Source organism: Protomyctophum parallelum (assembly GCF_964188405.1).
Source record: "Protomyctophum parallelum genome assembly, chromosome: 8".
In the NCBI taxonomy this organism is placed as follows: Eukaryota; Metazoa; Chordata; class Actinopteri; order Myctophiformes; family Myctophidae; genus Protomyctophum; species Protomyctophum parallelum.
In genome coordinates this window covers 30,865,053-30,887,636 of record NC_139703.1, presented here as the reverse complement: position 1 = coordinate 30,887,636, position 22,584 = coordinate 30,865,053, and the positions used below count along the sequence as shown (strand labels likewise).

Genomic DNA, 22,584 nt, shown 5'->3' with positions numbered 1-22,584 from the left:
GGTCTTTTTCAAGTTGGTGGACAAACTAGGAAAAAATGTTTGGACACAAAGCATTATTTAGTTTTATACATAAAAGTTGACAACAGGAAGAATGTGAGTGTGACAAATACATGTTTATATGCTGATGGACTCATATGCAAATTGAAAACAGTCACAAAGTTAAATTTAATTATTGTAATATTCATATAGCACACAATAATCTCAAATATTTTCATTAGACAATGCATTATACAAAATGAATGATGGAAATTTACAAATAAGTATATGAACCATTTTGGCCATAGATCATTTATTCTGATTATTGTACCAATAATTGAAAATTCTTTACTAATAGGCTTTGTATATTTAAGTTATTCGTCAGATCTTCCCATTGCAATTGTTCAGGAAGCCTAAATGGGGAAAGAAAATGTAATTGTTAGCCTATTTAAATGTTACTATTAGCAATACCAGTATTACGCTGACCTAAGGCATTGAGACAAAATGCATCCGTCGATTGCAAATGGCCTCTTTACTTGTTCGAATTAAGTAAAGGAAATACATGAGGGACACAACGTGAGTGCTGGCATCATTCTCTTATAACACCATTATTCTCCTATACAAATGTGTAGAAAGCACTAACTCAACTGAATATGTGCTTTGGGTCTTCTGCAAAAAATACTCAAAATTACAAAGTACATATTTTTTCAAGTACAGATAATCCAAAAGTAGCCTACTGTACTGAAAACAATAAGCAGCACCAGTACAGTATTCTTCTCCCATACAGGCAAAGTGGAAAGCACTAACTCAAACAAATAAGTACTTTGGGTCTTCTGACAGGTTTCTTGCGGGATGTGGACAAAGGAGATTATGACAAGGTCATAAATCAAACTAAACCAATTCATGCAGATATAGCACTGCGGCCAGCTGTCCCTGATGCAGTGTTTTCCACACAACATTTTAATAATACATCTTTGACGAACACTGTGTTTGGATTGTTCTAAAAACATGATATTTTCTTTGAATAAGCGTTCACTGACCTCCCTCGAGAAAAGCACGTCATCCCTGCGTTGGGCTCGAGCAGCTCTTACCCATCCAGCCAGGGTAGCACTTGCACTGAAACTGGGACTTCATGTCCAGGACCTGACGTGGGTTCATCTGTCCAAGGACTCTATAATTATTCCCTCCTTCTGGTTTCTTCTCAGCTATCACTTCAAAGTTAGTCGGGTCAAGGTGGAGGTAGGCCTGGGACTTAGGGTCAATTCTCTGGCATCGCCCCCTAGAAGAGCACATCCTCTGGCTGCAAAATGTGGCTGCCGTTGTCACATTTACGAGGTAATGGCCCAAGGTCTCATCGATGTAGTCTTTAACTGCAATGCAAGAAGCCTGCGTAAAGAGGAATCAATACACAATGAACAACAAACCAAACATAACAAACGTGTGCTTTTCTTATGTGCATTCACTGTGCATTGACTTCAAGGAAAAGGGCAATCTAACTCTACCTTAGATTCAGCATATGTTTTGTCTCCCCAGAGTACTATCCCTGCAGATCCTAAAGCAGCACTTTCACCAATGGTATAGACCAAGTGCTCCTACAATAAACAGATAAAAGAGGTGCTGATATTATTAACCTTACTGTCATGGCAATGTCAGTTGTACGTTGCATTTGAAGTACAAACACTTGCCTGAGAGAGGAAGTCTAATGAGTATGTGTAGACGAAGCGAGAATACGGAAACACAGGCGGGGTTAAGGGGGTCACCTGTGAACCCACTCTCATGGCCTCCATGATGCGGTGCTGAGTAAAGAGGAGGACATCTCTGTCAAGGCCACGCAGTTTCTGGCTTAGGTAGATACCAGGGTACAGAGCAGTGGAGATGTTCCAAAGCCAGGACAGCTCATTGTTCCTCTCTATCTCTATAGGAGGACACTCACCAGTGTAGTAAACATCATCTTTTATGTAATTGTAGCAGTTGGGAAAGCCGTAGTAACCCCACATGCCATGGGGTCTGTTTCTCTGCCCCAGCCTCAGTGTCTTCACCATCCATTCCCTCGCAGCTTCCTCAAACTCCTTATGGGCAACCTCCTCTATTTGAGCAGGACTCAAGTCTGGGTGCCTGGACCGCACTAGTGCCATGGATGCTTTTTGGTACACCAGCTTGCTGCCCCAGTTTCTCCTCCATATTGGTCTCCAGCTTTCCCAGTCTATTACGCCCAGACCCTGAAAGTCTGGGTCAGGGATATCAGTGAGGATGTCTTCGTTTGCCACCCGGAGTTGTTCAGTTAGATTGGCATTCTGTGGCAGTCCACCGTTAACAGCTGTACCGTCGGGGGAGTAGGTGGGATACACCCCAAACTTTCCAGAGTAAAAAATGGTTATGCTATCGCCCATGAAGCTTTGGTCCTGGTTCTGGACGATGCTGAACATCCCGAGGTCCAGATCCACACCATAACGAGACTGGCAATGGGCTGAGGGGGCATTCCATATGGTGACGAATGGTTCTTCGGCAAAGGGTGACGATGGAGCATGCTGCAGTCCAACGACAACAGCGATCACGTTTAAACACAGCAGTACCGCAAATGGATCTGCATAAAGGGACACCAGCATAAAAAAAGTGCACTAATGTGCAGAGACAAAAATGGAAAACATCTAGTTTGTAGACTTTGTATTCATGCAACTAATACTACTTTTAAGTTTTGGTCATGGAGATATTAAATGTTTTCATTTTGAAGTAATGATCAAAATTGTCACATCAACTTAACTTACCCATTTTAGGACTGTTGCGTGAAATTGTCTTCATGTCTTTGTCTCCCTGTGGCCTACACTGGTTATGTAGGAATTGTGGATGCAATCAGTTGATGGTACTAGCAGCATAAGCAGATGGCGTGCCAGAGAACAGCTTGATTTGTGACACAGTGGTCAGTTATCAGAAATGTGTTAGTTTATTGAAGTTGAGCACATATTTTTATAGTCAAAGCTTATAAGCTTACATAATACAGGGGAGGAGAAAGCAAGGGTAGTCAAGTTCATGGTGTATGTACATGTAGTTCAGCATTTTGTTTTCTCAACTCTTTATCAAGAAATGGGAACAGAATCGTGCCAGACCACTTACCTGGCTGCTCTCAAGGTCACTCACTTGATTTCCTGTTATTCGGCAACACTTTGGTCAGGCATCATACTGTATGTGTCATACACTCACTCCCTAGTCCATATAGTATAGGCTGTTCTATGTAGGGGACTATACAGTAGGCTATAGCACTGTTTCCCAAACAGTGGGTCGCAGACACATTTTTATGGATCCTGTCACTCTTTGCTCAGTGCGAGGTAGTATGGGCCCGAAAAGGCATTAGATTCAAGTCTCAAAAATGTTCAAAATGACCCAAGATAGCAAGTCAGAGTCCTTGTTAGCTAAATCAAACTACACACACACACACACACAAAACACTGATGGCATGTCCCCTTAGCTCCCTAGCCAAACCAACAGTTGGTAGATGCAGCTCCCTACAATGGAGCCACCAATCAGTAATCAAGCAAGCACCACACAATATACAGAAGTCAAAATAACAAATATCACTCTGCAACACAAATAATACCTCAAACTGAATTCAGTCTCAGTGGCAGGCTGAACTGCCACAGATCCCTAAATCCCTAAATTAAAAAACATGTTTAAAAAGCAGTGAAAATTGACGATCTATACAAGCGACACGAAACGACTTGTAGATCTGCTATTTTCCCTAGTTTGGGGAAGACATCACATTTCTCTTTTGGGTCAGTAGCATAACCAGTAAAAAATGGTTATGTTGTCGCCCATGAAGCTTTGGTTCTGGTTGTGGAGTGTGGACGATGCTGAACATCCCCAAGTCCAGATCCACTCCATACAGAGAATGGCAATGAGCCGTGGGGGCATAAAAGTCGAAAATACAGTTTAATGTAACTAACTAAACTAAGATTTTTCACCCAAATTTTCACCCTGAGTTTTGACAACTTCTGCACTGGTTCCCATTGGTTTCAACTGACTTCAGGCCTATTTCAAAATGGCGCAGACCCCATCCTGGATGAAACGTCATGTGTGATACATGTGTAGGCAAGAATATACCTGAAGTGACCTACTTCATTTATCATTTTAGTACACCAAGGTCACAACACACTAGAATCAGCTGTATTGTCACATCACAGGTTTACAGGTGTAAAGAAGTGAGTGAAATTGTTTTATTCATGCTCGCTCTGTCATTTTATAGTTTTCATGAGAAGAGAGGACACATGATATGAATATTACAACTCATCTGTAGACAAAAAATAATATAAAATCTGAGGAAGAGCATCCCAGCTCGAAACATTACCACGAATAAATATTATGCAATGGGAACATAACACAATAACTCATCTTTCACCTCTACTAGTCCCTTTAATACAATGTGACAGTGTTTAGCTACACCAATCACAGTAAGCTTAAACCACTCTTTACTTCTTAAATAGACCTGAGTTGGCTGTTGGCACTGTACTTGGTGCCTTCTTTTTTGAGGGCCCCTCCTATATACAGCTTTCGTCCCCACACTTCTCAATATTTGCCATTGACAATGAAAGGAGAAATTGGGTCAAATGATCAAGGGCAGCAATGTAAGAGAGCTTTCCTTGAGCAACAAAAAGAGGATGAGGTCACCCGCCCCCTATGGGTCCTCTGAGGTAGTGTCTGTCTGTAAAATTATTTTAAAAGACAGTAAATTAATCTCCTAATCCTCCATAACAAATATCTCATTGACCCCAATATGGTTTTCTATACATGTTTTAACCAATTGGAAGGAAATAAGAATGAAACAGAAAAAAAAATAAACCACACTACTATATGAAGTGAGGGGCTCTTATCATCATAGCCTACATCACATTCCGTGCTCAGCCAATCAAATCATCACAAATGTCATTCTGGCCAATCACTTTTGGCGTCTTCACTTTTCTGCCTTACTTTTCTCCTCAATATGTACTTTGCTCACCATCAGCCAATGTTTGTGTTCACACAAACCCTCAAAGCTGGGCACTATATAGCCCCTCCAATAAACAGTTATAGAGTTGAATGTTTATGGTTGTCTGAACACAAACATTAAATGCCATTGACAATTAATGGAGAATTTACGTCATAATGTGTCTGAGCAAATAGGCATATGTATGTCGGTGGGAACCCTTGGCCAATAAGGGACTATCATACTTGATAATGATGTACGATGGATGAATAGAGCGCCCCTCACTTCACACGGGTGTGATTTTGTTTTCTTTGTATAATTGCTCACTAACCACCCTTCAGAAAAGCATGTCATCCCTGCTTTGGGCTCGAGCAACTCTCACCCATCCAGCCAGGGTAGCACTGGCATTTAAACTGGGACTTCATGTCCAGAGCCTGATGTCTGCTCATCTGTCCAAGGACTCTGTAGTTGTTGCCTCCTTCCGGTTTCTTCTCAGCCATCACTTTCCAAGTAGTCGGGTCAAGGTGGAGGTAGGCACGAGACTTAGGGTCTGTCCTTTGACATCTCCCCCTAGAAGAGCACAATGTCTGGCTGCAAAGCATGGCTGCAGATGTCACATTTACCAGGTAACGGCCCAGGGTCTCGTCAATGTAGTCCTTGACTGCATTGCAAGAAGCCTACGTTAGGAGGAGATAATACACAAGGGACAAGCCAAACAAAATGAATATGTGCTTTTAATGCAAGTTATTTATAAGTGATTTGAAGAAAACTGTCTATCTCCCTTTACCTTAGATTCGGCATACATCTCGTCTCCCCAGAGTACTATCCCTGCAGATCCTAAAGCAGCACTCTCACCGATGGTATAGACCAAGTGCTCCTACAATGAACAGAAAAAAAAGGTGGAGAGATTATGAACTCACTGTCATGGCAATAACACATTAATATGTTGCAACATAAGTACAAACAACTGCAACTTGCCTGAGAGAGGAAGTCTAATGAGTACGTGTAGACGATGCGAGAATACGGAAACACAGGTAGAGTTAAGGGGGTCACCTGTGAACCCACTCTCATGGCCTCCATGATGCGGTGGTGTGTAAACAGGAGGACATCTTTGTTCCCACGCAGTTCCTGGCTGAGGTAGATATCAGGGTAAAGAGCAGAGGAGATGTTCCAAAGCCAGAAGAGCTCATCGTTCCTCTCTATGTCCATAGGATGACACTCACCAGTGTAGTTGACAGTTTTATTACCGAAGTAATTGTAGCAGTCGGGAAAGAGGTAGTAACCCCACAAGCCCTGGGGTCTCTCCCTCCGCCCCAGTGCTAGTGTCTCTGCCATGAACTCCCTCGCAGCTTCCTCAAACTCCTTACGGGCAACCGCCTCTATTTGAGCAGGACTCCAGTGTGGGTGCCTGGACCTCACGAGTGCCTTGGACTCCTCACAGTACACCTTGTCCCAGTTCCTCGCATATAGCGGTAGCCAGCTTTCCCAGTCTACCACAGCCAGACCCTGAAAGTCCCGTTCAGGGATATCAGCGTGGATGTCATCAGCGGCCACGCGGAGATGCCCATCTAGACTGGCATTCTGTGGCACTCCACCGTTAACAGGTATACCTTGGGAGTATCTGGGATACAGGCCCATTTTGTAAAAGATGGTTATGTTGTCGCCCATGAAGCTTTGGTTCTGGTTGTGGACGATGCTGAACATCCCCAAGTCCAGATCCACGCCATACAGAGAATGGCAACGAGCCGTGGGGGCATTCCATACGCTGAGGAAGGGCATCTGGGTGAAGACTGATGATGGGGCATGCTGCAGCCCAACGACAAGACTCATCACATTTAAACACAGCACAACCTCAAATGGACCTGCACAAATGGACACCGGCACAAACAGTATTTGAAATGCAATTTTGAGCTGAGACGAAAAGGTGGTAGTATGCTATTTCCCTTTTTTATTTATGTTATGTTAAAGAGGAAATCCGGAGTAGCCCTTTTTTTACCGAATTCTGATGATAACATATCCATAAATCACTGGTAGGAGCAGGTGAAAAAAGCAAGGTTTATGGAGATGTACCTTTAAGCAGGTAGGCGGGGTGTATCAGCCTCACACTGCAGGCGGAACAACATTTGTGACCAAACACTGCAAAGGCATTTCACACAATATGTGGGACTGGGACAGACGGAACAAAAACAAAAATTGTCGAGCAATCTAAATAAGCGATTTAGCGATTCACCTGCAGTGCACGGTCGGAGCTGCAGTGCGCTCTGTTTGGAGTTATCACATCTTTCACCTGTACCACTCGTTTTGGATATAATAACATCAGATTTTGGTAAGAAAATGGTTTATCCGGAATTCCCCTTTAAGAGGTTGATTACAAACTATAGGGTCTAGGCAATTTTCAAATAGTTTGTATTCATCCCTTAACATGCAGTAAGTTCACTCATTTACAGTACATTTCATTGGAAATCTGGTTGACATTTAAAAATATATATATTTTGAAGTAGCTTAATCATGATACATGGGCATTACGTTTTAAACCAGTTTTAGTCACATGCTATTCTTCTCTGAACGTAATTTTCCCCAGACTTCTCTAGGATTTCCAATGGTAATTTATGTCATGATTGCTCAACTTACCCATAGCAGCAAGAGCAGATGATGACTGCGTGTAACTCTGCAACTGTAAACTGAACGTGGAGTACATTCATACACTGTAACCAATCTCGTGATCACAACATTTCACCCGAAGGGGAAGGCAGGAAGCAAAGGAAACCAGTCAGACCAGTCAGGCTGCTACAACTCGACTCATTTAACCCCTGCTCACTTTGCTAGGGTGGGATGGCTCAGGGTAGAGGACAGAGTACAACAACTTGCAATGGGCCTGGTCTACAAGATCCACTACACCGCAAAGACACCCATGTACCTGTCAAACTACTTTGACGGCAATGACGAAACGGCAATGACGTGTTCCTTCCACGTGCTACGTCCAACCAGGGAAACTCCCCCCTGTCAGGTGTAAAGGAGCAACTTAGACACTCATGCATGAAGGAAGCATGAGTTGAGTTGAAGTCCGTTGCTCTCCCCAGGTTGGCGGAGGGTGTGTAGAGCCCAGGATCACATTAGATAATTGACACAGGGGTGAAAAATGGGTTACAAAATCGTGGGATAAAATTTTTAAGAAAGAAAAAACACGGGAATGACGTCCACAATCACAACACCAGAGGGAGCTCCACAAATCATGTTCAACCCAGATTTGGCACAAACAAGGGGTTACAATGTTCTCCTGCTATGCCACAAAAATGTGGAAGAGGGTATGCGTATGACATCATCATACACAGAAGTTATGCGGGAACGCCTACTGAGTGGCAAAAACTACTTTCTGGCCTTGACAGCCCATACATCCAAATAAACGAAAGTCCTATCTGATTGTGTTAAACAATGTTAAACTCACTTTGCCACTTACTTTATGCATGCGCCTACCCTCTACCAACAGTCATAAAGAAGTGTGAATCCATACTCTCCTTCAAAACCACTCTAAAAGAGCACTTACAGTTGCCTGCAATTCGGAACTGGCCCTTACTTTTGATGCAGTAATGGTCTTGCTTTTATTTATTTTATTGTAGAGGTATTAATAATGTTCCTCAAATCGATACTTTAGATATGTGCAGATACCCTGTATTGTAATACAATTATAGTGTAGCCTACATTGGTTTGTTTACTGTCAACAAACATTAAGTAAATCCTCTGGAGATCCCCCCCCCACACACACACACACACACAGTCACACACACACACATCCCCAAAGAAAAATCATGTGGGGATCCCGGCCCACAGGTTGATCATTAGCACACCTGCCCCCTCAACTATGAGTGGAGGAGTAATTTTGGACACAGCACAATGTCTCATGTAACCTTCAGTGGTGTGAAAACCACACGCCCCACACATATAATAAATAAATAAATAATAGTAATAATAAAGCTTTATTTGTATAGCACCTTTTAAGAACCAGTCACAAAGTGCTTTAACAGAGAAACATATATAAAGACATAGCAAGGAGGCACACAATAGAATAAAATACATTGTCAATAATGCACAAAATCAGACAACAACAGAAGAAATCAATAAAAAAAATCACATGGGTAGGGGGTTGAAGGCAGCTTTGTAAAAATGAGTCTTAAGGAGTGATTTAAAACGGGGCACAGACTCGGCAAGCCTGATCTCTAGGGGCCATTCCAGAGAGACGGTGCACGGATAGCGAATGCCCGGTCGCCTACAGCCGGATGATCGTAGCTCGCGAGCTGGCTCGTAGGGGTCAAGTAAGTCAGAAATGTAAGATGGAGCAACTACGGATCTAGCTTTGAAAGTGATCAACAACAGGCTAATGTAGATTAGCCTGTTGTATCAACAACAGGCTAATGTAATGTTCCCTAATGTCGGGTGATATTCAGATATCAAGTGCAAGGGTAGGCAAAGTTACATGCTCTGGGCGATAAGCCTGAAGTGGCCTACTTCACAAGTACACCAAGGACAAGGTCACAACATATTAGAATCAGCTTTATTGTCCCGTTTGCATGTGTAAGTAAGTGAGGGAAATGGTTTGATTCATGCTCACTCCCTCATTTTGTAGTTTTCATGAGAAGAGATATTAGCACATTATGATATGATTAATACAACTCATCTGTATAGTGGAATTTGAGTAATAATAATAATAATGAATTTTTATAGCACTTTTCCAAGTGCTCAAAGCGCTTTACAATGGTTCATTCATTCATACATTGGGTGGTGAAGCGGCAAACAGTCGACGCCAGCGTCCTCACTTCCCACATTCACACACCAATGGTGGCAAGCTCACACCGACCAACTCATTGGAGGCAATGTAGGGTTCAGTGTCTTGCCCAAGGACACTTCGACATGTGAACAGGAGGAGCCGGGATTCGAACCGCCGACCCAGGGATCATTGGACGACCTGCTCTACCTCCTGAGCCACAGCCGCCGAGTAAGGTCTGAGGAAGAGCATCCCGGCTAGAAACATTATACCACGAATAAAGATTCTGCAATGGGAACATAACACTTTAACCGTAAATAGACCTGAGTTGGCACTGTACTTGGTGCCCTCTTTTTTCCCCTCTACATCAACGTCGAAAATAGCCAATCTCACAATCTGTTATTTCTGGCCAATGTGACCCCCAGAATAGGAACGCTGGGGTTCAAGTGGTCAAAGCAGATGACTGGGTGTGTTGCGAACTGTCATCAGAACGCAAGGGAAATCTCATGATCATATTATTCAACGGAAGTCTCATGATCATATTCACCAAAGGGAGAAGGAAGGCAGCAATGGAAGAGGACTTCCCTTGATCAACAAAAAGAGGATGTGGTCACCCGCCCCCCTATAGGTCATCTGAGGTAGTGTCTATGTCTGTAAAATACATTTAAAAAGACACTGTCAATTAATACAAATGTTCAATCACCCATATCCAATGTCTCATTGACCCTGATACCACACCACGTTATAACCGGAATGGTTTTCTATGCATAATTGTATAATTTGTATAATTGTTCACTAACCTTGCACCCTTCAGAAAAGCATGTCATCCCTGCTTTGGGCTCGAGCAACTCTCACCCATCCAGCCAGGGTAGCACTGGCATTTAAACTGGGACTTCATGTCCAGAGCCTGATGTCTGCTCATCTGTCCAAGGACTCTGTAGTTGTTGCCTCCTTCTGGTTTCTTCTCAGCCATCACTTTCCAAGTAGTCGGGTCAAGGTGGAGGTAGGTACGAGACTTAGGGTCTGTCCTTTGACATCTCCCCCTAGAAGAGCACAATGTCTGGCTGCAAAGTGTGGCTGCCGATGTCACATTTACCAGGTAACGGCCCAGGGTCTCGTCAATGTAGCCCTTGACTGCGTCGCAAGAAGCCTACGTTAGGAGGAGATAATACACAAGGGACAAGCTAAACAAAATGAATACCTGCTTTTAATGCAAGTCATTTACAGGTGACTTCATGAAACATGGCTATCTCCCCTTACCTTAGATTTGGCATAGGTGTTGTCTCCCCAGAGTACTATCCCTGCAGATCCTAAAGCAGCACTCTCACCGATGGTATAGACCAAGTGCTCCTACAATAAACAGATAAAAAAGGTAGAGCGATTATGAACTCACTGTTATGGCAATCCCACATTGATATGTTGCAACTAAAACAACTACAACTTGCCTGAGAGAGGAAGTCTAATGAGTATGTGTAGACCATGCGAGAATAAGGAAACACAGGTGGAGTTACGGGTGTCACCCGTGAACCCACTCTCATGGCCTCCATGATGCGGTGGTGTGTAAACAGGAGGACATCTTTGCCAAACCCACGCTGGTCCAGGCTGAGGTAGATATCGGGGTACAGAGCAGAGGAGATGTTCCAAAGCCAGAATAGCTCATTGTTCCTCTCTATCTCCAAAGGCGGACACTCACCAGTGTAGTTGACAGTTTTATTACTGAAGTAATTGTAGCAGCTGGGAAAGCCGTAGTAACCCCACAAGCCCTGGGGTCTCTCCCTCCGCCCCAGTGCTAGTGTCTCTGCCATGAACTCCCTCGCAGCTTCCTCAAACTCCTTACGGGCAACCGCCTCTATTTGAGCAGGACTCCAGTCTGGGTGCCTGGACCTCACGAGTGCCTTGGACGCCTCCCAGTACACCTGCTTGCTGTCCCAGTTTCTCACCCATACTGGTCTCCAGCTTTCCCAGTCTACCACAGCCAGACCCTGAAAGTCCCGTTCAGGAATATCAGCGCAGATGTCATCAACGGCCACGCGGAGATGCCCATCTAGACTGGCATTCTGTGGCACTCCACCGTTAACAGGTGTGCCTTGGGAGTAGCTGGGATACAGGCCCATTTTGTCGGAGTAAAAGATGGTTATGTTGTCGCCCATGAAGCTTTGGTTCTGGTTGTGGACGATGCTGAACATCCCCAAGTCCAGATCCACGCCATACAGAGAATGGCAACGAGCCGTGGGGGCATTCCATACGCTGAGGAAGGGCATCTGGGTGAAGACTGATGATGGGGCATGCTGCAGCCCAACGACAAGACTCATCACATTTAAACACAGCACAACCTCAAATGGACCTGCACAAATGGACACAAACTATTTATTTTTTATTTTTTTATAACTTTATTTATAGGATTTTCATTTTTGATAGACAAACAACCCTACATAATTATACCCCACCCTCCCCGGTTCCCTCACAAACAAACTATTTATTTTGAAGTACCATTTTGAGCAGAGAATAAAATGGGAAGTATGCCATTTCCCTTTTTTATATGAGCCATGTAGTCATACATGATGGCCACTATAAGTTGTACACCAGCGTGATGTTATAGATATGTGCTATTTTTCTCTGAACGTCATTTTTCCCAGATTTCCAATGGTAATTTATGTCATGATTGATTGCATGTAAGCATGAGCTCAACTTACCCATAGCAGTAAGAGCAGCTGACTGCGTGCGTATAACACTGTGGCTGTACAGTGAACTGTCATCTGAATGAGTAGAGTAGCCTACATCACAACTGTAACCACTGCCAGTCCCTGAGTCTCGTGATCACAACATTTCACCCGAAAGGGGAAGGAAGGAAGCAAAGGAAACTAGTGAGGAGTTCCCATGACCAACCAAGAGGACGAGGCCGCCCCCTATAGGCACTTCCAGGTACAGCCGATTTTAAAGGCAGGTCATTGTACTTTATAAAAAATGTTCATTCAATACCCCATGTATAACCAATATCTCATTGACCCTGGATACCGCACCACGTTTTAACGGCAATGGTTTTCTATGGTTTTCTAAGTTAAATACACATAATTATCAAGGAAAGAAAACTGTCCATAATTATTCCACAAAGAACTTCGTCCTCAATATAGTATATGAATTGGGTACTCTAAACGTTTGTGAAGCAACCATAATGAGTTGTCCGGCCTGAAATTTGAATGTAAGTCATGCTGCAGGTCTTAAAAGGAGTTGAAAATAACTTATGGCTTTAAGGCACCCTGCAATTACAAGGGGAGGGGGTTATGGGGCTGCAGCAGGCAACATGTGTTTCTCCCTGAGGAGAAGCGAACTGCCTCCCCTTTGTGACAACATGTGTTTTCTTCTCAAAAGAACCAATCTGATCGTGGAGAAACTATTTCTAACCTATACATGCAGCACAATAGCCTTCAGTAGTGATAAACTCAATGTGACTCATTATTGTCTATACTACCACGAAGAATTACAACTGGCAACCTATATCTTTAAACTATGGATATTTTCAGCTCTGTACTACAAAGACTTGTCGTGTGTGTAAATCTATCCATCACAATATGTGGGAGTCATGTGCTCCCAATGTCATGGCCTCTGGTCTTCCATGTTCTCTGACACACACACACACACACACACACACACACACACACACACACACACACACGCACACACACACACACACACACACACAAATTTCCCTGTGTGCTGCTGTGCTGAGTAAAACAAAAGTTGACACTAAGCTGAACAAACATAATTACATTTATTCTTGTCAAACTGTTTGATAAAAAAAAAAGATCATAGTAAGAGAAAAATCATAAAACACAAAAAGTGTCACCATTTTGTTCTTTACAGTCAAGACTGAAATGCTTGAGCATTTCCAGTAAAAGTGCTGCCAAAAGTAGGGGCGAGAGAGAGAGAGAAAGATGAATGAATGGAGCGGTTTGGTGTTGTGTCGTGTATTTAAACTTCTTTGAGTGTAGTAGTCATGGTTCAGATATACAATAATGACAATCTTGTAGAAAAGAAAACACTTTAAAAAAGTACATTCAAATAAATAGTATTTACCTCGATAATAAAACATCAGATGTCATTTGGAGGTCATGGAAGAAGAGGTAAGGCACTAAAGTTACCTTTGTGCTATTCCCAGAATCAAGTGCATCATTTCCATTTCAGCACAGTTATACTGACCTACATAATTCTCGTTTGTCATAATGTCACATCTCCACAAGACGTGATGTCCCCTATGCAAATCATGGGAATATGACACGATAGAGGAGGAAGGAAGCGGAGACAGAGAGCAAAATGTAAACAAAGTTATTTCCAGCCAGCCCCGCATCATGTGAAAAAATTAACACACATAAACAACCCTAGCTCTGCAGTTTCCACAGTGTTTCTCTGAAAAAAAAATGGAAAAAAATCACTTCTTGCCATCCGTAGAAATGCTAACCTTTACACTACAGCAATCAAAAGAACAAAGAAGCACACACAAACACGCACAAAACTTAAAAAAATTAAATAAAGAAAAAAGGGGTTGAGGAAGGGGCTAGGCTTTGACATATAATTATATGACTACTGCTATGTCTATGTATTAGTATGTTGACCCTATATTATTTAGTTGACCGAAGTCCCCCCCAGGCTCCTTTTTCCCTCTACAGTCTACACACTCAAATCTCGTCGCCAAAAGTAGCTGATCTACAGGCTCATAACATGTTACGACGCAACCCATTGTGAGCTTGTAGATCGACTATTTTCGCCTCCAGGATAGGGGACACTAGTGGTTAACCCATTAAAACCGGGAAAGCATCTGTGTCATTTTAGATTTGAGCTAAAAAAGCATTGTTTTATACTTTGGCTATTAAAGAATAGCAGATAGCGGACTCTGTGCCGCGCTATGAGCTTGTAGATCTGCTAAAAATATTCATTGTGACAATTTGTGCTAATCTTGTGCTAATCTTATATATATATATATATATATATATATATATATATATATATATATATATATATATATATAATATACACTTTTAACTAAAATCTTTGCTTCTGGGGGTCCCTGGGACAAAATATTTTGAGATGGGGGTCAGTGGGCAAATACATTTAATGTTTGGAGTCCTTGACATAAAAAAGGTTTGAGAACCACTGATATATCAACATAGACTGTTAGATTTATGGCCGCGGGTCTTAATGGGTCAACAAAAGAGGAGAGCAAACAGCACCAAGATCACACATTGCACCAGGACGGAGGCCAGCGGTCGGGAAGCGAGGCCTCTCTGCTGCAGCGGGTCCGTCAGAGCGCAGTGCTCCCCTTGGTAGCCGCTGTAGCACTGACACTGGAACGCGGCGTGGAAGCGCTTCTTGCCGTCCCCGGCCAGCTCTCCGGTGACCGTCCACTTCCTGCCCTGGCTGACGATGCTGTGCGTGAGGGGGTCCAGGTGCAGGTAGACGTCGGTGTCTGCGTGTCTGCGCAGGCAGCGGCCGTGATTGCCGCACAGTGTCTGGCTGCATAGCTCCGCTGCCGTGGAGACGTTGAGCAGGTATTTGCCCAGAGAACCCTGCAGATACTCGTTGAGGTTGTAGCAGCTGACCTGGAGGAGAGACGAAGCCCAAATAGACAGTCATTACCCACTTAAGAGAGACATGCAGGCCTTTATTGATCCCACGGGGGGATGTAGTCATTATGGCATTACGCCCCCCCTAGCACTTCACTCTTCCTGTGACCTCTTGCCACAATGCACCAATCCTTGCAACTGCCATTGGGGATAATGGTTGCAAGTACCGTAGTTGCATGGCGAATGATTGGTGCTGTTTGGGCTTTAGGTTTGTATTTTTCTTTTTTTGTTATTAAATGTTTTTTATTTAAGACAAAAATCACAATAAGACACGTTAACATCATGAATGACTTAAAGAAAACAAAACACATATAAAACAACACATAACAGCAAAAGCAAAGAACACAAAAACAAAAACAAACAATCCCACCCCCTCTTGACCACAAAAGTTAACTAGAAAAAGTGCCCTTCCGGGCACAGGTCTCCACCAGGTTATCCACAGATCCGTGCAGTTAGAGGTAAAAACACTTTTCGGCCAGTTATAGCGCCACCTTGAGGCTGAGTTGAAATTGTTCATGTGGCATTTCGTCCTCGGCCTAGTGGGAATGTGGGTGCACAATTTCAGGGAAATGACGCGATGTGTTCATGATTTGCAGCATTTTGTTTGAAACTGAGCACTCCTGTGAACTTTGGAAGCCAATCTTAACCAATCAGGATGGAGTCTGATAAATCTGAAAGACCCGTTTCGTTGAATGGCTCTAGAGAGACTGTGTACCAATTTGCGTGATGTTTGGACAAAATCTGTAGGTGTACTGTGCAAAAACTTGTTTTGCACAAAGCGGCCTCCTGGTGGCGCTATAACAGGCCGTTCTGGAAAGTTTGGGGCAGAGGTTCATGGTTGGCATCCAGGGAGTGTGTGTGCAAAATATGGCATTGAAAAACTTGTTTTGCACAAAGCGGCCTCCTGGTGGCGCTATAACAGGCCGTTCTGGAAAGTTTGGGGCAGAGGTTCATGGTTGGCATCCAGGGAGTGTGTGTGCAAAATATGGCATCGACCGGGTTAACGGTGGCCGAGATTAGCTGTTCACGGACACACACACACACACACACACGGACACGCGGACGGACGGAGTGCAAAACATACTCTCCCCACATGCCTTCGGCCTGGTGGAGACAAAAATGTATTTATGTTATTTAGACAGATGCTAGGATAATGGTCTTTAGGCACGTGACTAAACTGTTCTCTCTGCATTCTATTATACGGTATGTGATTATTAACATTGCAGTCGATCGTCTGCTACATACCTCTATTGTAACTTGTAAATGTAGTAAAGCATTTATGAAACACAGAACCGATACAGAACATTTAAATTGATGTTAACTGATGCCATTTGTTTTTATTGATGTTTATTGTATCCTTTGATTTTTACTCTGTATTTGTGAGGGGCGCCTCTTTTTAGTTCAATGTTGACAATGCCATTGACAATAAAGAGAATTTAATGTTTGTTGTGACACCGTTCAAAGGAGAATTCCCTCCTCGACGTTGCAAGATGATAAGAGCGACCCTCACTTCACACGGGTGTGATTTTTTATGTTTTAAAGCAGTTCGTAACCTTGTTTGGAAATGTGCTTTTTAAATGAAGCTCATTATCATTATCCTTTGGTTCCATTTGTACACTCAAAATAAACCACCTATATACTTGACTCTATACATGATCTGCTTCTTTTTTCCCCTGTTCACCAAATCTTTTCAACAAATGTTTTGTTTTGTCTTGTAATCAAAAGTCAAAGCTCTACATTCAAATAGTAACCATTGCTATATCTGTTCAGTAGCAGGGCCCATCTCTCCAGCTCTTTAGTAAACATGAAATACATTTTCAGGTTGGGATACCAATTGTATCCAATCAGGAGAGAGAACCCCATGAATACATGCCCTGTCATGCAATGTAAAGCCACACCATTGCAGACAGCCAAATTCTATGTGGTAATTTACTACAGATTAAGTACTTCCTTATCTCTTTCGACCAGGCGTGCCTGGTAGTTCAGTCATGCCTGGTTGAGATGCTTTATCAGCTTCATTTCTTCGTTACTGAATTTTACTGATTTGGAGACAAATCAGTAACCAGGCAAACTTGCAGATCTACAAGCAGAGGTGGTATTGCAACGTGACCCTTGTGTAAACAAACAGGAAATAAGTCTCAGAAACAGTGACACACACTGAAATTATCATATTGGCCAACTTAAAGTGAGTGTGTACTCAAAAAGTAACACGTTTCTCAAAAGTACTGTATACTATAGGCCAGCGTTGTTTGAAAGGTTACTTTTCGGCTACGGCTAAAATTTGCTTCATAATGGTCCCATAATGAGGTAACGCATGTGAACATCAACACCGCATTGGCCGTTTGTAATGGAGCCTTTGCATTTATTTATATTCACTTAAACTGGATTACCCACACATTTGATATGCTTTCCCTACAAAAATAAAAAAGAGATACCGTACCTTGAACAATGTCAATATTAAATACACAAAATAAGTTGAGAGTGTAACAAATTTAGATACTTGAAGATAAACATAACTATATAAGAATGTCTGTAGTCTATATCATGACTGGGAAAAACGTGTGTAGTTGTTTTGAGGTAGTTTTGATGATAATTTATTTACTATTAGTTCCCAAAGGAGATATTGTCACCAGCACAGAAACATAATAGAGAAAATGACAGACAAAACATAAGGTGGTTGCTCTGCTGTCAGTTTTTGCTATAATCATCATCACCATTATTAGTCCAGGTTCAAAAGAGTGTCCAGATTTATTATGTTAACAGCCTTGGTTGGTACAGTTCTGTAGCATTGCTTGTTGGAATCCTTTGCCTTTCCGTGTTAATTCACCTCAAATGCTACATATTTCCAAACAGCATTTCTTTGGGGGTGTTTTTTGGCCGTTCTGAACAAATTGAAGCCAAATCATACTACGGAGAGATGGAAAAAGGAAGCTCAATCGGGGGCGGGGTGGCTACATTTGGGCAACTGTGTGTGTGACTGTGTGTGACTGTGTGTGTGTGTGTGTGTGTGTGTGTGTGTGTGTGTGTGTGTGTGTGTGTGTGTGTGTGTGTGTGTGTGTGTGTAAGTGCATGCGTGCATGTGCATGTGTGCTCACTGTGAGTGTGAAGCAGAGCAAGAAAATGCAGGCTGTTTTCTTGCCTTTTCCACTGGGCAGAGATGACATGGTCGAACGCGTGGCATGTATTGATAGTGCATGTTTGTGACAAGGCTAAAACAGATGTCTGCACACACTAGAAGTGAGTATATACAACGCCCACTGAAAAGGAAGTTGGTATAGGGCCGGGGTATGCCTTCATATACGCACCACCACATCACCATTGACATCAATATATCGAGCTTTGAGTGGTTGATTATGTGGTTTCACCAACAAGGTGTGTGCCTACTTACATTGCTGCTAGCATAAGCTGCTTCTCCCCAAAGGATAATGCCAGCAGCGCCCAAAGACACACTCTCCCCAATGGTGGAGACCAGATCTGTCTGTAAAGAGAAAGTGCACACATGCATAAAATCACTGTGAACGTCAATGTCACAGATGACGGGGGTCATAAAGTTAGTGTAACATAAGCCTCTGTTAAGTTATCAGCTGTTATCCGCTCATTCCGCCATAAGGAAATACTCTATAGGGCACCCGCGAGGTCTGTAAACTCAACCAACACCCATCCTGCCCCCATACATACAGAGTATTGGGATGTGGGTCTGCTAAAAAGAACAGGAAAGGACTGTGGTTATAGATAAGGGAAAGTAAGGAGACAGCATAATGCTGAACAGAAAGAGAGAGACAGAGAAGGGAGTGTTGAATAGTTGAGCCACCTACACTGTGACTGAGTGCTCAGCTCAATAGAAGAAAGTAATATCCTGAGTTACCCCATAGGACCTTGCGGCTAGTTTTTTCTTCTTCTTAATATAATGCATACGGTACTTTGAAAATGTACAGCGTAATTCATGACCAGTACAAAAAAGAAAATTGAAGTTTTTTCAAATCTTCTTCAAGTCTCATCACCACTATTTCTAAAATAGCTAAAATAGCCTACAAGCTGTACAAGCTTACAACACTCATTACAACATGAACAACATTCATTGTGCTTGTGCTACAGCTAATTCTTTTTTTTAATGCTTAGACTATAATGACATGTCCTGTCAAAGACAGTGCCATCTGTAGACTTAAGGGTCCCTCACCTCCGTCAGCACTTCCAGGGATTTGTCATAGGTGGGCCGGGTGTACACAAAGACAGGACGTGCCAGCCCATGTCCTGACGATGCCAGACGCATCCCCTCCTTCACGCGGTTCCGGACAAACTGGCGTCCGGAGGGCGAGGACCGCAGCACTGTGCCCATGTAGATGGACGGGAAGAGGGCTGTGCTCTCAGTCCACAGCCATTTCAGCTGATCATTGCGGACCACCTCCACGTCAGGACAACGGCCTGTGTAGTTCTCCAGAATGCGCAGGTAGTCGTGATTGTAACAGTCTGGGAACAGGTAGAACCCCCACAGCTGGTTGGGCCTGAGGTTTTTGGCGTATTTCAGAGTCTCGAGCATGAATTTCCGAGCCGACATCTCAAACTCCTGCATGGCCAATCTTGACACATACTCTATGGGCAAGGTCCGGTTCTTTCGGCTCACCAACTCGCGTGACTGACTGCGGTATATGTCTTTGGTGTCCCAGTTGCGTATCCAGAGTGGGCGCCACTCTTCCCAGTCAATAACAGCCAGGCCTTTGGCCCCTTTTTCACGTATGTACCTATGTACACCTTCTGGCATCTTCTCCAGGTGCTCGGCGAGACTGGCTACCTGTGGCAGGCCACCGTTCACCGGAACGCCACCTTGTGTATAGTAGGGATACTTACCCAAGCGGTCCTTATAGAAGATGGTGAGGTTTTGCTTAACAAAGCCCTCGTTGGGTGAGGCAACAATCTGGAACTGTTCCAATTGAAAACGAATGCCATGACGCGGGCCGCAGTCCTCTGTCGGGGCATTCCAGGCCAGGATCAGGGGCTTTTGAGAATAGAGGGGCCATCTCGTTGGCTTCAGTTCCGAAGCACAGAGGCAGTCCCACAGCAGCACAAGCAGCAGCAGGACTGTGCAGTCAGGCTGAGACCAGGACATGTCTTCTGGTGTTTATTTACAGAAAGGACCTTCACTCTCTGCTCTCCTGGAAAGAGGGACATTTTAATGCAGTTGGATGGCTGCCTTATAAAAAGTGTTCAATACAATATACGGTAGATAATCCAGTTAAAATAGAATATGTCATAACATAAATGATTAATCAAGCCTACAGTGTATGCATGCTTATTACAACATAGATAGTGGTTAATAATCCAGTCAAAAATAAAGCTATGCCTATGATTAACCAACCTAGTGTGATTTTCACTGACAATGAAAGTGTCTCAAAACGAATGGAGACTAGTTTTGGGAGGGCAGATAAATTGTATTTAAATGCTATTTGTGGACACTTATGCAATGCATTGTACATTACCACCAGGCTGAGGGTTCTTGTGTATAATTTACTATGGTGACCTCAGTGTGAATTGGAAGCGCCACGCTCTGCTCCACTATAAACTATTTACTTCGTGATCAAAGTAGTTTGTATTTGAATCACTGTTCCTTATAAAGTAATAAGTGAATATGATCAAAATCATTTATGTATCCTGTATTTTCCTGACATGCTTGATGCATTATTTTAGTAGGACTTTGGTTTGTTTTGCACAACAAAAAGTAACAGTAAAATGAGCTCTCAACAAGCGAACAAAACTTACCTTTATTGGTAGACTGAGGAAGCATTCCCAAAAGTAGTCTGAAAGTTCAAGCCACGTTTTGTGTTTTCTTCAAAACAAACTGGCAGTGTACAAAAATGGATGGAACTTTTTTGTGTAATAATAAATGAACAACGGAGAGAAGATTGCAACTAGTGTTGTAAGTTGTCCCACTTGGCCGCTGTGTAGCGGTACGTTACCCCCTGCGCTGTTGTCAGTTCCCCGACTGCCAAACCACTTCAGGATGTTCCATTCACTGTGAGAGGGGGGAGTGGCGACATCTAAACTACTTCACACTGAAGGCGGGTCTTATTTCTTTGACCAACTTGCGTTTTAAGCCCCACGTTTTCTATAACTCTGTTTATTAAGTTGATTAGTGGTAATTTTGTCGCTTTATTGGTCTTCGTCTGACTTAAATGGTTTTCACATGTCCCTTCCAACAAGGAATGAGACGGCCCGGTCCCAAGAAGTTTGCCCACTGCCGTGAAACAGATACACTGTTCTGAAGCATTCATTGCAATGTCAAGATTCATAGGTCATTGCCAGGCATGCCATTGCCCTAAAAATAAGGCCCTAGCTGCACTACACAACCACCCCGACCCCTAGCATGGCGTACATTTAAGATTAATTACAAATCATTATGTTTTTTTGTATGTGTTGAAGGAACCATGCATTTCTCTTCTCAGTGGTTCAAGTGTCAAACAGATTGTAAAGAACAACTGTGAAGAACAACTGTGAAGTGTGAACTTTCACATAACACAAAACCTACATTATGTTAATGAACTGGATCAGAGGCATTGGCAGACTTAAAATACACTTCGGACAGGGCAAAAAAGCCATCTGGCATGCAGATGTCACTGTCTGCACGTGATGACGGCCACTGGCTCATTGAAGGAAGGAACCACATGCAGTTATGGTGCCAAGTAGCCTGTAACAGCAGATAAAACAGTGAGAACTGGGCTCTATAGATGTGAATGATGACAGTTGATTAGATAAACCTTTACTGATAAGATCTCTGTGGGGAAATTCTGGGGGTTAGTTAGTTTCATTCATTGTCCACGTGTGGAAATTTGTCTTCGGTATCAACAGTAAAAAAAAAAAAAAAAAAAAAAAACAGTTACAACAACAGCAACAACACTTACACAATTATTTTCTCATGGCAAAAAAGTGCAGGACAACAGTGGCAAATATATTGGAAAAACAAAAAATCTAGCTAGACATGGTATCATTTAGTGCCTTAATGGCATTAATTTTGGTATGAAGGAATTTAAAAAAAAAGTGGTACTTACTACTTTGTACCGTCTACCAGAGGGAAGTAGTTTGAAACTCCCTGCAGAGTGGATGAGAGGGGTCGTTTTCTATCTTGACAGCTTTTTTACAAAGTACCTCCTTGTAGAGCAGCAATAGTAAGACTGAACTCAGTATAGGACGGTTTAGCTTATATGCCTACTATTGAAAAGTATGTTGCACTCTATGACCCCATCATCTCCTTTGAATTTAATTGGTTCTATAGTGTACATAAATAA

The 22,584-nt window shown here is 42.9% G+C and overlaps 3 protein-coding genes across 3 annotated transcripts; all 3 read right to left on the bottom strand.

Annotated features, from left to right (window-relative positions):
- Positions 1–1,035: 1,035 nt before the first annotated feature.
- On the bottom strand, positions 1,036–2,745 carry hyal1 (hyaluronidase 1; the record flags this gene model as incomplete). Its single annotated transcript, XM_083771113.1, has 4 exons — positions 1,036–1,362; positions 1,479–1,568; positions 1,662–2,560; positions 2,742–2,745. 4 exons carry the CDS (start codon positions 2,743–2,745, stop codon positions 1,036–1,038), a joined length of 1,320 nt encoding a protein of 439 aa, XP_083627239.1.
- Positions 2,746–5,132: 2,387 nt separating this feature from the next.
- On the bottom strand, positions 5,133–12,458 carry LOC310862990 (hyaluronidase-4-like). Its single transcript, XM_083771112.1, has 7 exons — positions 12,383–12,458; positions 11,135–12,033; positions 10,950–11,039; positions 10,539–10,839; positions 5,909–6,792; positions 5,718–5,807; positions 5,133–5,607 (listed from the first exon to the last, which is right to left on the bottom strand). The coding sequence occupies exons 1-7, from the start codon at positions 12,384–12,386 to the stop codon at positions 5,281–5,283; spliced, it is 2,595 nt and encodes an 864-aa protein (XP_083627238.1). The 5' UTR covers positions 12,387–12,458; the 3' UTR covers positions 5,133–5,280.
- A 981-nt stretch (positions 12,459–13,439) lies between these two features.
- Positions 13,440–21,270, bottom strand: hyal2a (hyaluronidase 2a). Its single transcript, XM_083770962.1, has 4 exons — positions 21,062–21,270; positions 19,485–20,457; positions 18,696–18,785; positions 13,440–15,283 (listed from the first exon to the last, which is right to left on the bottom strand). Exons 2-4 carry the CDS (start codon positions 20,409–20,411, stop codon positions 14,888–14,890), a joined length of 1,413 nt encoding a protein of 470 aa, XP_083627088.1. The 5' UTR covers positions 20,412–20,457; positions 21,062–21,270; the 3' UTR covers positions 13,440–14,887.
- Between the last annotated feature and the right edge of the window lie 1,314 nt (positions 21,271–22,584).